Source organism: Brassica oleracea, chromosome C3 (assembly GCF_000695525.1).
Source record: "Brassica oleracea var. oleracea cultivar TO1000 chromosome C3, BOL, whole genome shotgun sequence".
Classification (NCBI taxonomy): domain Eukaryota; kingdom Viridiplantae; phylum Streptophyta; class Magnoliopsida; order Brassicales; family Brassicaceae; genus Brassica; species Brassica oleracea.
This window is the reverse complement of record NC_027750.1, coordinates 63,594,493-63,605,766: the sequence shown is the minus strand read 5'-3', so window position 1 is coordinate 63,605,766 and position 11,274 is coordinate 63,594,493. Positions and strand designations below refer to the sequence as shown.

General features: G+C 36.5%; 4 protein-coding genes and 1 pseudogene across 5 annotated transcripts; 3 read left to right on the top strand and 2 right to left on the bottom strand.

Annotated features, from left to right (window-relative positions):
• Positions 1 to 532: 532 nt before the first annotated feature.
• Positions 533 to 1,132, top strand: LOC106331219 (annotated as a pseudogene).
• Positions 1,133 to 3,756: 2,624 nt separating this feature from the next.
• On the top strand, positions 3,757 to 4,684 carry LOC106331218 (putative F-box/kelch-repeat protein At3g17540). Its single transcript, XM_013769536.1, has 2 exons — positions 3,757 to 4,122; positions 4,285 to 4,684. The coding sequence occupies exons 1-2, from the start codon at positions 3,757 to 3,759 to the stop codon at positions 4,468 to 4,470; spliced, it is 552 nt and encodes a 183-aa protein (XP_013624990.1). The 3' UTR covers positions 4,471 to 4,684.
• A 1,456-nt stretch (positions 4,685 to 6,140) lies between these two features.
• On the top strand, positions 6,141 to 7,438 carry LOC106336002 (putative F-box/kelch-repeat protein At3g17540). Its single transcript, XM_013774707.1, has one exon. The coding sequence runs from the start codon at positions 6,154 to 6,156 to the stop codon at positions 7,267 to 7,269; it is 1,116 nt and encodes a 371-aa protein (XP_013630161.1). The 5' UTR covers positions 6,141 to 6,153; the 3' UTR covers positions 7,270 to 7,438.
• LOC106336003 lies at positions 7,412 to 8,915 on the bottom strand. 2 transcript variants are annotated; one of them, XM_013774709.1, is made up of 2 exons: positions 8,839 to 8,915; positions 7,412 to 8,568 (listed from the first exon to the last, which is right to left on the bottom strand). In XM_013774709.1, the coding sequence occupies exon 2, from the start codon at positions 8,564 to 8,566 to the stop codon at positions 7,547 to 7,549; it is 1,020 nt and encodes a 339-aa protein (XP_013630163.1). In that variant the 5' UTR covers positions 8,567 to 8,568; positions 8,839 to 8,915; the 3' UTR covers positions 7,412 to 7,546. The 2 variants fall into 2 exon arrangements, with proteins under 2 accessions (XP_013630163.1, XP_013630162.1); XM_013774708.1 differs by lacking the exon at positions 8,839 to 8,915 and adding an exon at positions 8,723 to 8,775.
• Positions 8,870 to 10,331, bottom strand: LOC106336001 (putative pentatricopeptide repeat-containing protein At1g53330). The gene has a single exon (XM_013774706.1). The coding sequence runs from the start codon at positions 10,260 to 10,262 to the stop codon at positions 8,880 to 8,882; it is 1,383 nt and encodes a 460-aa protein (XP_013630160.1). The 5' UTR covers positions 10,263 to 10,331; the 3' UTR covers positions 8,870 to 8,879.
• Between the last annotated feature and the right edge of the window lie 943 nt (positions 10,332 to 11,274).

The window sequence follows — 11,274 nt, the reverse complement described above, 5'->3', positions numbered from 1 at the left end:
TCCAGAAAATAAAATATTGATTTCTAAAATTAATTTACACTAAAAATATTTTTTTTAAATAGTATTTCACATTTAAAATATAATTTAATTTCTATAATTTAAATTTGAAAAATTATTTTTAAAAATAGATTTTTTAATTATAAAATTTATTTTTAAGTAATATTTTTAGATAAAAACATATTTTATAAATTATTAAATAAAATAAATTAATTATATATCTTTTTAGTTTATATGTTAATATATATATATATTAGAAATACATTCATTAAAAATAAATATATTATATAATATATATTATATTCTAATTTTTATAATAATTTTAAATAGCGTATTCATACTGCTCTACCAATCATCATATTAAACATTTTACCAAAAGCATACAGCTCCAGTAATATACTGCTGCTGCTAATGCTAATGGCCTATCAATCAACAACTAAGTTGACAAAAAAAAACGCTTTATGACAAGTGATTGGAATTTTAAACCTAATTTATATACGAAGCAGCTTTCTTTTTTCATCGAGAGAGACGAGAAACGCTGATGACGATAGCTAATCTTCCGAACGATTTGGAGTGAGAGATACTCGCTAGGGTTCCGGTCAAGTCTCTACAGGAACTGAAAACGACTTGCAAACGATGGTACTCTCTATTCAGAGATCCCAACTTCGTGGAGAAGAACAATAAGATGAGTAAAGCTGCAAGAGAGTCGATGCTACTGAGCAACTACGAGGTTTATTCAATCCCCGGAGATCTCCATGAACTTTACAACAGCGGCGTAGTAGAACCAGATATCGAGTTCACCGGTAAACTTTGGGTAGATTTATACATGTATGCTATATATCACTGTGACGGTTTAATGTTATGCCAAACAGAAGATAACCCTAGACTTGTGGTTTGGAACCCATGTACTGGTCAAACGAGGTTGATCGAACCCAGAACTTTTTACTCTAATTATGATAGATGTGCTCTAGGATACAGCAGCACATCTTCTCGCCGTAGCTACAAAATCTTGAGGTGTTGTTCTTATCGAAACGACAAGAGAGTCAAGGTTGTTGAGTCTGAGATATATGAGATTAGCTCTGATTCTTGGATGAGAAGCTCGCCGTGTCATGCACTGTTGCCGGGTCAGATGTGATGAGGATATGGATAACCAATAAGATTGATGATGACAAGGAAGCCAAAGACTTGTCATGGAGGACGGACTTCGTCTTGCAAGTGGATTGTGCTAAATATAACGTGAGTATGGAAAATTTCTTGTTGGACGAGGAGAACAAAGTGGCAGTGTGTTGTGGCAAGTACCACAAGAATGGATACGTGACCATGATCTACATTGTTGGAGAGGATATGTATAAGCAAGTTTATGAATTATGTTCTAATCTTCATAACTGGCCTCTCTCATCACCTAGGTTCCAAGCTTGGTTCGCATTCCCAGGCAAAAGAAACGGAGGGTAGCCCTTAAGTGAACTACTCTCTTTTTTCTTTGGGTCTTGGTGATCTTCTTCTGGTTTGTTTCGGTTTAAGCTGTACTTGATTATGATTTTCTTGTGCTTCTTCTTTTGCTTGTTGTGTATATTGGATCCTTTTGTTCAAATACATTGTTATTGCTTGTAGCCACTTTTCACTTCAAATATTTGATCTAGGAGAGAACATCATCACGTAAGAGTAAAGAGGACAAATACAAAACGAGATTCAGTTCGTATCTTAATGTTGGACTAAAATTTTGTCAATGCTTAAACCAAACTTGTTCCATTGAGCTGAGCTAAAATGGTGGACTGAGAAACCATCTCTAATTTACTGTAACAGAAGAAGAGTTCCTTTTCACTTTCCATTGCTTGAACTCCATGGAGCTTAACAGGAAGGAGCTTGCGTTTTTATGACTACCACCTCTGAATCTCTGTGAAACAGCTGTTGTGCCTTCTTCTGCAACACTCCTCAAACTTATTTTCAGTTTAGTCTAATCCTCAAGCTCGGGGACTCTGTAAACAACAGCTCCAACACCTCTGAGTCTCATACCATTGCTCTTCTCCGCAAATTGATTCCTAGCTCGCTTCTAACCTCGGCAATCTCGTCTCCATTTACAGCCAAACACCAACCAAACTCTTCATCACCACCTCCAAATATTTTTTTATTATACATATCAATTAGCGAATTTCTCCCTAGTAATTTTTCAAGTAAAAAGTTTTTTTTTATTTATCATCAACCACACAGACTCACGAAGACTCTGCAAACAAGCTGGTAACTCTGCATTCATATGGACGAAAAAGACAGTTGTTTCCTAGCACTGCGTACGGGGCTATCCGCCTTGAATTCATCGTTCTTGGTATATGGAGGATCTCGAAGGAGTTAAAACTTATTTTCATGATCTCGATATCTTCTAAATAACTTGCAAAAGTTGGCTATTCTTCTAGTTTTGAAACCATCTTCACCAATTGAAGACAATCTGTTGCAAATGTGACTTGAAACTAACGTAAATTCTTCATACATTTCATTGCCCAAATGAACGCCTCTATTTCCGAGTGTAGGGGTGAAAGACTAGGTTGAGTATTTCCTGCCCCCAATAAACCATCAAAACCTCATAAGGTGTTATACCAACTTTGTCCTGAATGTATATCCTTATCCTTCCATGAGCCATCAACAAAACACCATCTGTCCGGTATAGAAGGTAAGGTTATGACCTCGTTCTCCCTACTTCTTTTAATTTTTTATCATATATATCATGCAAAAAAATATTTTACAAATCAAATTTGTATCAAATTTTTAAGATTATTTGTATTAATCAAAACATATGAGATATCCGTAAGTATTCGCAAAAATCTGCAAATATCTATTTATTTTCCGGATATCTGTTTTCCGAATATCCGTATTTTTTTGAAGCAAAGAAAATCGAAAAATTAAATATCCGTGATATACGAAGCAAATCACAAATACCTTTAAAAATCCGGATATCCAATCCCTGCCCAGACCTAATTGTCAACAACTCTTACAACATCGTAAACAAGAAGTTGGACTTTGATTAGACCAAAAGAAAAGAAGAAGAAGTTAGACTTTGAAAAGTGACGACTTTAATCTAAACTAGAACTTAAATTGTATTCAACTTAAATTCATAAATCGCTGGTTTTATAAAAAACTCTCATGTATATTTTTTATGTTTTGTAATAATTTTATAATATAGAGTATTTACATATACTCTCATGTATTTACATATAGAGTAAAACATATTATTTTATAATATAGATGTTTGATAATAATTTGTTTATTTGTACATAATATTATCTTACCAAATCATCGCTAGTTTCTCGTACTTTTTAAAAATCTTACCTGAATCTCCTATATTTACATAAACTCTCCTTAAATCCCACTCCCACTGTATCTAAAATCCATCAAACCATTCTTAATATATATATATAGCTTCTAAATAGATATGACTACGATTTTATTCTATACGAATTTTGGTAGTTTTACCAAAATTTAATAAAAGTTATATAATTCTATCGGATATGATTCTTTAAATTTTTTTTGTTGATATCCCCATTATGGTTTTGTTTAATCTTGGGCCGAAGGTTATACGGTTGAGAAATGTAAACTAGATAAACTCGAACAATACGTAATCAAAGTTCCGGATTATTTTATCCGTTTAGGTGATTTATTTTACCCAGGCCTAACTATAATGACATTCAATACGTAAAAACTAACTTTGTGTTTCTTCCAAAAACTAATGGGCTCTTGTAAATAAAACGAATGGGCTTTTAAATAACGCTAATGGGCTTTAAGTTCGTGAAGAAGAACAAGAAGATGATGAGTAGTGAAGCTGCAAGAGAGACGAATCTACTGAGCAATCAGGAGGTTTACTCAATCGCCGGAGATCTCCACAGCGGCGGCGACATCAAACCATCGCTCGAGTTCACCGGTAAACTTTCAAAGGACTTGTATACGATCTCTCACAGCGACGGTTTAATCGTATGCCAAGGGAAGAAAAACTCTAGCGTTGTGGTTTGGAATCCATGTACTGGTGAAAGGAAGATGATCGAACCTAGAACTTGTTACCGTCAAAGCGATAGATTCGCTTTAGGATACAGCATCAGCCGTAGCTACAAGATCTTGAGGTGTCACTATTATCTAAACGAGGTGAAAGTATTGGCTGTTGAGTGTGAGATGTATGATCTTTGCTCTGATTCTTGGAGGGTTCTTTTAAAGAGTTAAAATCAGAAAAAAACATCTCTAGTTTAATGTATCAGAAGCAGAGTTTCTTTTCACCTTACATTGCTCTAACTCCATTGAGCTTAACAGGAACGAGCTTGCGTTTTTATGACCACCACCTCCGAATCTCTGAGAAACCATTGCTGTGTCTTCTTCTGCAACACTCCTCAAGCTTATCTTCAGTTTAGTCTCATCCCCAAGCTCGGGGACTCTGTAAACAACAGCTCCAACACCTGTTGCTCTTCTCCGCCAATTGATTCCCTAGCTCGCTTCTAAGCTCTGCAATCTCGTCTCCATTTACAGCCAAACACCGACCAAACTCTTTATCACCCTCTAAGAACAATCTTATAGGACTGTTCCAGCGCCTGCTGAATCAGTTTACGTTTCCTAGACAAAATCTCTTTCCCTCTGTTGATCACAGTGTCATGATCCAACGAGAGCAGTTGCTGAAACAATGAACTGTTCTGATTGATATTTTGTGTTAAAAAAAACAAAAGGGATAACTATCTCATTTCAATCATATTTTTTTGAAGTTATGACTCTATAATAAATAATCAAGCATTAAAACTCAAATTGATCAAAGATAAACTTAGCTAAATTGGTATCATTTTCTTAAATTTTCATAGGGCCGATCAAATAAACCGATCCCGATCCGGTAAAATTGAATCTAAACCGATCTGAACCCGTCATTAATACCGAAGAAATCTTGTTTTATGATATTTTGAGTTATGAGTATTATCCGAACCAAACCCGAACCTAAATGGATATCCGATAGAATCCGTAAAATTTAAAATCCCAAAAAAGAACTTGTAGAAACATGATCTAAATTCCTAATATGTATTCAAAATACACTAAAGTTTTTTGAACATCTAAAATAATTATCTATTACATGAATAATTAACTCAAACACTTAGTTTAATATATATTTTGATATTTGGTTAATATTAATATTTTATATTTGACAATTGCATTGGAAATTCAGTTATGAATAAGTTTTGCTTCTCAGGTTTAAATAGTGTTTTTAGGTTTATAAAGTTAATTTGTTTACATTTCATACCGAAATACTTCGTACAAGGCTTTGATTTTTCATGATATATCTAATGTTGTTACGTATAGTTTAAAGTAGAGTCTGGTATGGTTGATAGACAAGTTTCTTAAACTTATTTTTAAGAAAAACAGTATGGTTTGAGGAAGCTACGTAAACAAATTTATTGAAATTATTAGAAATATATTGAATTTAATCAAGTACATATCAATATTTTGGAACCAATAACCCGATTAATATTCGAAACTGAAACTATTCCGGTTCAATTGGATCTTGGATATGTAACTAAACCCGAACCGAATTCGACTAAACCCGAACCGAGTCCGGCCCAAAATTTTATAATATCTCAATAGGGGTGAAATTCATGAACCCGAAACTTGAATGAACTCGATTTGAAACACGATTGGAACCCCTATTGCCCCCCTAAATTTTCTTATGTTCAAACAAGATATAACAGATTACACATTTACAAAACTAAAAAGACAAACTGAACAAAATTTAATTAACAAAAATATTTTTATTTACTTATTTAAAATTTAAAATAGTTGTATTTTAATAAAATTGTTGTATTTTAACTTAGGAGAATAAGCGCAATAAAAAAAAACATGATATCATAGATAAAATTACATGTACAGTTAAAAAAAAATATTAAATCATACAATATTTTTATTATATGTATCAATTATAAATTTATAAATAAGTAAAAACAAAATATTATTTAATTATTATAGTTTAGTAATTTTGTGGAGTATTAAGTTTCAATACGTAGACTAACTTTGTGGTTCTTCCATAACTAATGGGCTCTCGTTAATAAAACGAATGGGCTTTAAACAACGTTAATGGGCTTTAAATAAAAAGAAACCTCATTTATATACGCAGCAACTTTCATCATCATCGAGAGACGAGAAACGAAGATGATGATGATAAGCGATCTTCCGAACGATTTGGAATCGGAGATACTCGCTAGGGTTCCGGCCAAGTCTCTTTCGGAACTGAAAACGACCTGCAAACGATGGTACGCTCTATTCAAAGATCCCAAGTTCGTGGAGAAGAACAAGGAGATGAGCAAGCCTGCAAGAGAGTCGATTTTACTGAGCAATCACGAGGTTTACTCAATCGCCGGAGATCTCCACAGCAGCGGCGACATCGCACAGCCTCTCGAGTTCACCGGTAAACTCTCGAAAGATTTGGACTTGTATACGATGTCTCACTGCGACGGTTTGATGCTATGCCAAGCGAAGAATAACTCTAGCGTTGTGGTTTGGAATCCGTGTACTGGTGAAACGAAGATGATCAAACCAAGGACTCGTTACCAGATTAGAGATAGATTCGCCTTAGGATATAATGATTCTCGCCGTGGCTACAAGATCTTGAGGTGTCGCTATTATCAAAACGAGGGGAAAGTGTGGTTTGTTGAGTGTGAGATGTATGAGCTTAGCTCTGATTCTTGGAGGGTTGTTGATTCCTTCACTCATGACTACGGAATGTACTGCAGTGGCGTGTCTTTGAGAGGAGATACTTACTTTGCTGCTGGAGGTAAAGAAATGGGTTTCTTCTTGATGAAGTTTGATTTCACGGAGGAGAGGTTCGTGCGTCTCCCTCTCCCGTTTCAGAGCTTTGATCCTGAGGACACCGCGGTTCTCTCTGTTGTTAGGGATGAGAAGCTCTCTGTGTGTCATCAGGAGATTCTTGCTTGGTCCAATGTGATGAGGATTTGGGTGAGCAATAAGGTTGAGGAAGAGGGGAAAGTGTTGTCTTGGAGGAAAGACTTTGTTTTGACTGTGGATTTCGATAAGTTTCAGCTCCCGTGTGTGGTGAATGTGGCGAGCTTCTTGTTGGACGAGGAGAAGAAAGTGGCAGTGTGTTGTGACGTTTGTGACGAAGAGATGAAGGGGGAAGAGAAGAACAGAATCTACATTGTTGGTGAGGATATGTATAAACAGGTTTATGACGATGATATTGTAAATGCATATCTTCTCAACTGTCCACTTGTTCTCACCTATGTTCCAAGCTTGGTTCACATTCACTAAGAAGAGACAGATGTTCTTCTGGTGTGTTTCGGTTTAGGTGTTGCTACTTGGTTATGGTTTTCTTGTGCTTTTGTGTATTGGATCGTTTGTTCATTTACATTGTTCTGCTTGTAGCCAGTGTTTGATCTTGGAGAGATTATCATCACATAAGAAGAATCTGATTCATGAACTGAGAGTAAAGAAACAATACAAAACCAGATGTATTATCAATGTCAATGCGTAAACCAAACCGGTTCAAGTTAGCATTCCATGTAGAGTTAAAATGAAAAAAACATCTCTAGTTTAATGTATAAGAACAAGAGTTTCTTTTCACTTTCCATTGCTCGAACTCTGTTGAGCTTAACAGGAAGGAGCTTGCGTTTTTATGACCACCACCTCCGAATCTCTGAGAAACCACTGTTGTGTCTTCTTCTTTGACACTCCTCAGGCTTATTTTCAGTTTGGTCTCATCCCCAAGCTCTGGAACTCTGTAAACAACAGCTCCAACACCTCTGAGTTTCAGATTCTTGCTCTTATCCGCCAGTTGATTCCCTAGCTCGCTTCTAAGCTCGGCAATCTCGTCTCCATTTACAGCCAAACACCGACCAAACTCTTCAGCACCACCTCCAAGAACAATCTCATAAGACTGTTCCAGCGCCTCTTGAATCAGTTTATGTTTCCTAGACAAACTCTCTCTCCCTCTGTTGATCACAGTGTCATGATCCAGCGAGAGCAGCTGCTGAAACAGCGAACTGTTCTGATTGAAATTGTATTCGATCCCTAAGTCTATGATCCCACTGTTGAACGCTTTGCTCTCCGGTAAGTTCCACTTCCAGATATCCGCATCTTCAATGTACTCGAAAACACGTCTCATTCTCTTGAACTCATCCATCTCTCTGCAGTTTCCTCGAGACTCTTCCTTCAGCTTCTGAGTAAAATAGTCAAACGCAATGGTGGCTCCGCTTCTCCCTATATCCAAAACTTTGGTAACGTTCTTGCAAGTGGAAGAGACATCGCCCAAGCTCTCAATAGCGGTTTTGTGGTGGTCGAGGATGACTACGTTGTTGACTTTGGGAGAGACTTGTTGGACAAAACCGGGAGGTCCTGTGAAATCGAGAAGATAGAGATGGCTGATGTCTTGGAGAGGAAGCTTGCTGATTGTGATTGGAGAGTAGACTGTGTTTGGGAAGAAGAGGGAAGGGATTGAGTTCGCTGAGAAGTAGAGATGAGCTGCCAAGGCGGCGAAGACACCGTCGTGGCAAGGGTAATGGTAGAGAACCGCCACCTTCTTCTGCACCATCTTCACTCCGAGATTCATTCCTGAAAAACCAAATAAAACAGAAATACACAGAAAGCGACGCTCATGTCAAAGAGCTGATCTGAGATGAGTTTGGAACAGATCCATATATGCAGAAGCAATCACTAAACAGTTACATGAAGAAAAAAAGATTTCACCAGGACTAGAGAAAAGTACCGAGTGGTTGAGGAAGAGACCTCTCAGACCAAAAAAAAACGAACTAATCAAAGAAAACTACCAGAAACCTAAGTAGGTTTTTTTTAAGTGTAAATGACCAAAGTAACCTTACGTACCTCGAGCTTGTTTTGCTGGAAAATCCAGTCTTCCAACACCTTTAAGGACACTCTTCCTTCAGTTTGTTCAACAACAACAAATCAATAGAATCTGATAGAACAGGTTCTTTGCACACTTCAGGCACAGTAACCGACCAAAAGTCAGCATCATAAGCATTCCCTTTATTCAAGCTACTGATAACATCACCAAGAATCTCCATCTTTTCACTCTCACATAGCCTTTGCAGAAACCTCTCTAGCCTATCCCTCCTCGGCTTGTAGCCTTTGAACATCATTTCATCCAAGATAACCGCTGCTTCTTCGAACTTTAAACCTTCACAAAGCCCATCGAAAACTATCCTGTAAGATAAGACATCAGGGACGCATCCTCTTCTGGGCATATCTTCAAACAAGTAAGCTCCTTCTTTCCAGTTTTGGATTCTAAACAAGGCACCAAGTATCATGTTGTAGCTTATAACATCCGGTTTCAAACCCTTCTCAACCATATCATCCAAAACTTTATAAGCTGATTCGAAATCATTCTCAAGACAAAACCCATTAATCAGTACATTGTAAGTAACTGTATCCGGTTCGCATCCCTTTTCTCTCATCTCTTCCAGAATCCCTGACACCTCGTCTGACCTTCCAGCTTTTATAAGCGAGTTGATCAACGTAGAGTAGATAGCTGAGTCTGCTTTAACCTCATCCTTTAGCTTAAACGCCAAACCCAATTCACCAACTTGACACAACGCTTTGATCAACGATGCATAGATGTGTACCGTGGGAAACACTCCATACACTTTTAGCATATCGTGCTTCATCTTCAACGCTTCATTCACTTTCAAATCATTACACAACATACGAATGATCGTTCCAAAGGTTACACCGGTGGGTTTCACCTTCTTCTTGACCATTTCATCGAATAGCTTCAGGGCCTCATCGAAACGCCCGCTCTGAGAGAATCCATTGATCAGTATATTGTAAGTACAAGCGTCTGGCTCACCGTACTCATCAACCCTCGTGAGGACTTTCTTCATTTCATCGAAAGCTCCGCACTTTAAGAGCGCGTTCAACAGAGAGTTGAAGGATTTTATAGTTCTTTGGCATCGGTACTGAGGCATTTCGTCGAACACATGGAGGGCACGTGTTGGTAATCTTCCGCGGGCAAAGTATTTGACCACGTTGCAGAATATGATCTCGGTTGGGACGATGCGAGTATCGGACTTGAGCTGGAGGAGGATCTGGTCTAGCTCGTCGAACATTTTGGAACTGCCGAGTTTCGTGATGATGAGATCGTAGCAGAGAAGCGAGTATCTGAAGGGTTTTTGTGGGTTTGTTGATTCTGGATCAGGGTTTCGGAAAAGCTTGATGGCGGCGGAGGGATCGTTCTCGCGGCGGAGGAGAGAGGCGAGCTTGAAGGAGGTTACTTTTTTTACGGTGGACATGGTTTTGGCTGGTGATGAATGTCCTTGCTCTTGTATCGTTAGTTTACAACTGAAGAACAAACATTTGTTGTTACCTCATTCTGTTCAAGTCTTAATTAATTAGAAGATGTATATCTACTTTGTATTAATTCAAAAATTAGACTTTAATGGTTAAAAATCATCATAATTAATCCCAAAATATCACTAAGGTCTGAACCTATTTCTTCTATTCCTATGATTGTTCAGAAAATTAAACAATGTTTTTTTGGGTCGTCACTCTTGTTTTCTTATAGAACCAAGAAACAACGACTACGTGCAGAAACCAAAAAAAAAAAAAGACAATTCAAATTTTGCTCAAACTATTGCATTAGTTTTATAGTTTACAATTTTTTTGACATGTTCCTAAAATACTCGCAATTATACATTTTCCATCTCCAATCAATGGAATTATCTTTTCAAATTAAATATTACACAGGACTATAATACTTCAGCTTTATAGTATGAATTTTCATTTCCCTTTTGATCAAAAAGAAAAAGAATTCATTTCCCTTTAATATTATACATATCTTCAAAAACCTTTAAATCTTACCTATCATTGGAGATTTTTAAAACCTGAGATCATATCATTGTAGTTATTGGCCGAGGCTCCAACTGGATCACAAGTTTATGGAATAAATTATTTTGAAATGGACTATTCCACTAATTTCACAACTTAAAAAAAAATAAGAAAGAAATATCATTCTATACATTCTAAATCATGTTCACAAAAATACAAAGAAAAATATTCATATACATTCATCTACAATTTTGATAAGGAACAAATTTCTTACATTTTTCATGTCTTCAATTCATGTTATTCCATCCAATTTTATTAAGTTAATTCTATTTTTTTGTCTATCATTTACAGCTTAATAGATTTTTTTAGTTTTTTTGAACATCTAAATAGTTTTTTTCTTTCTAAAATTGAAATTCATTACACGAGAATATACTAGTTGTAGTACAAGAAGTCAATAACTGACGGAAAATCAAACAT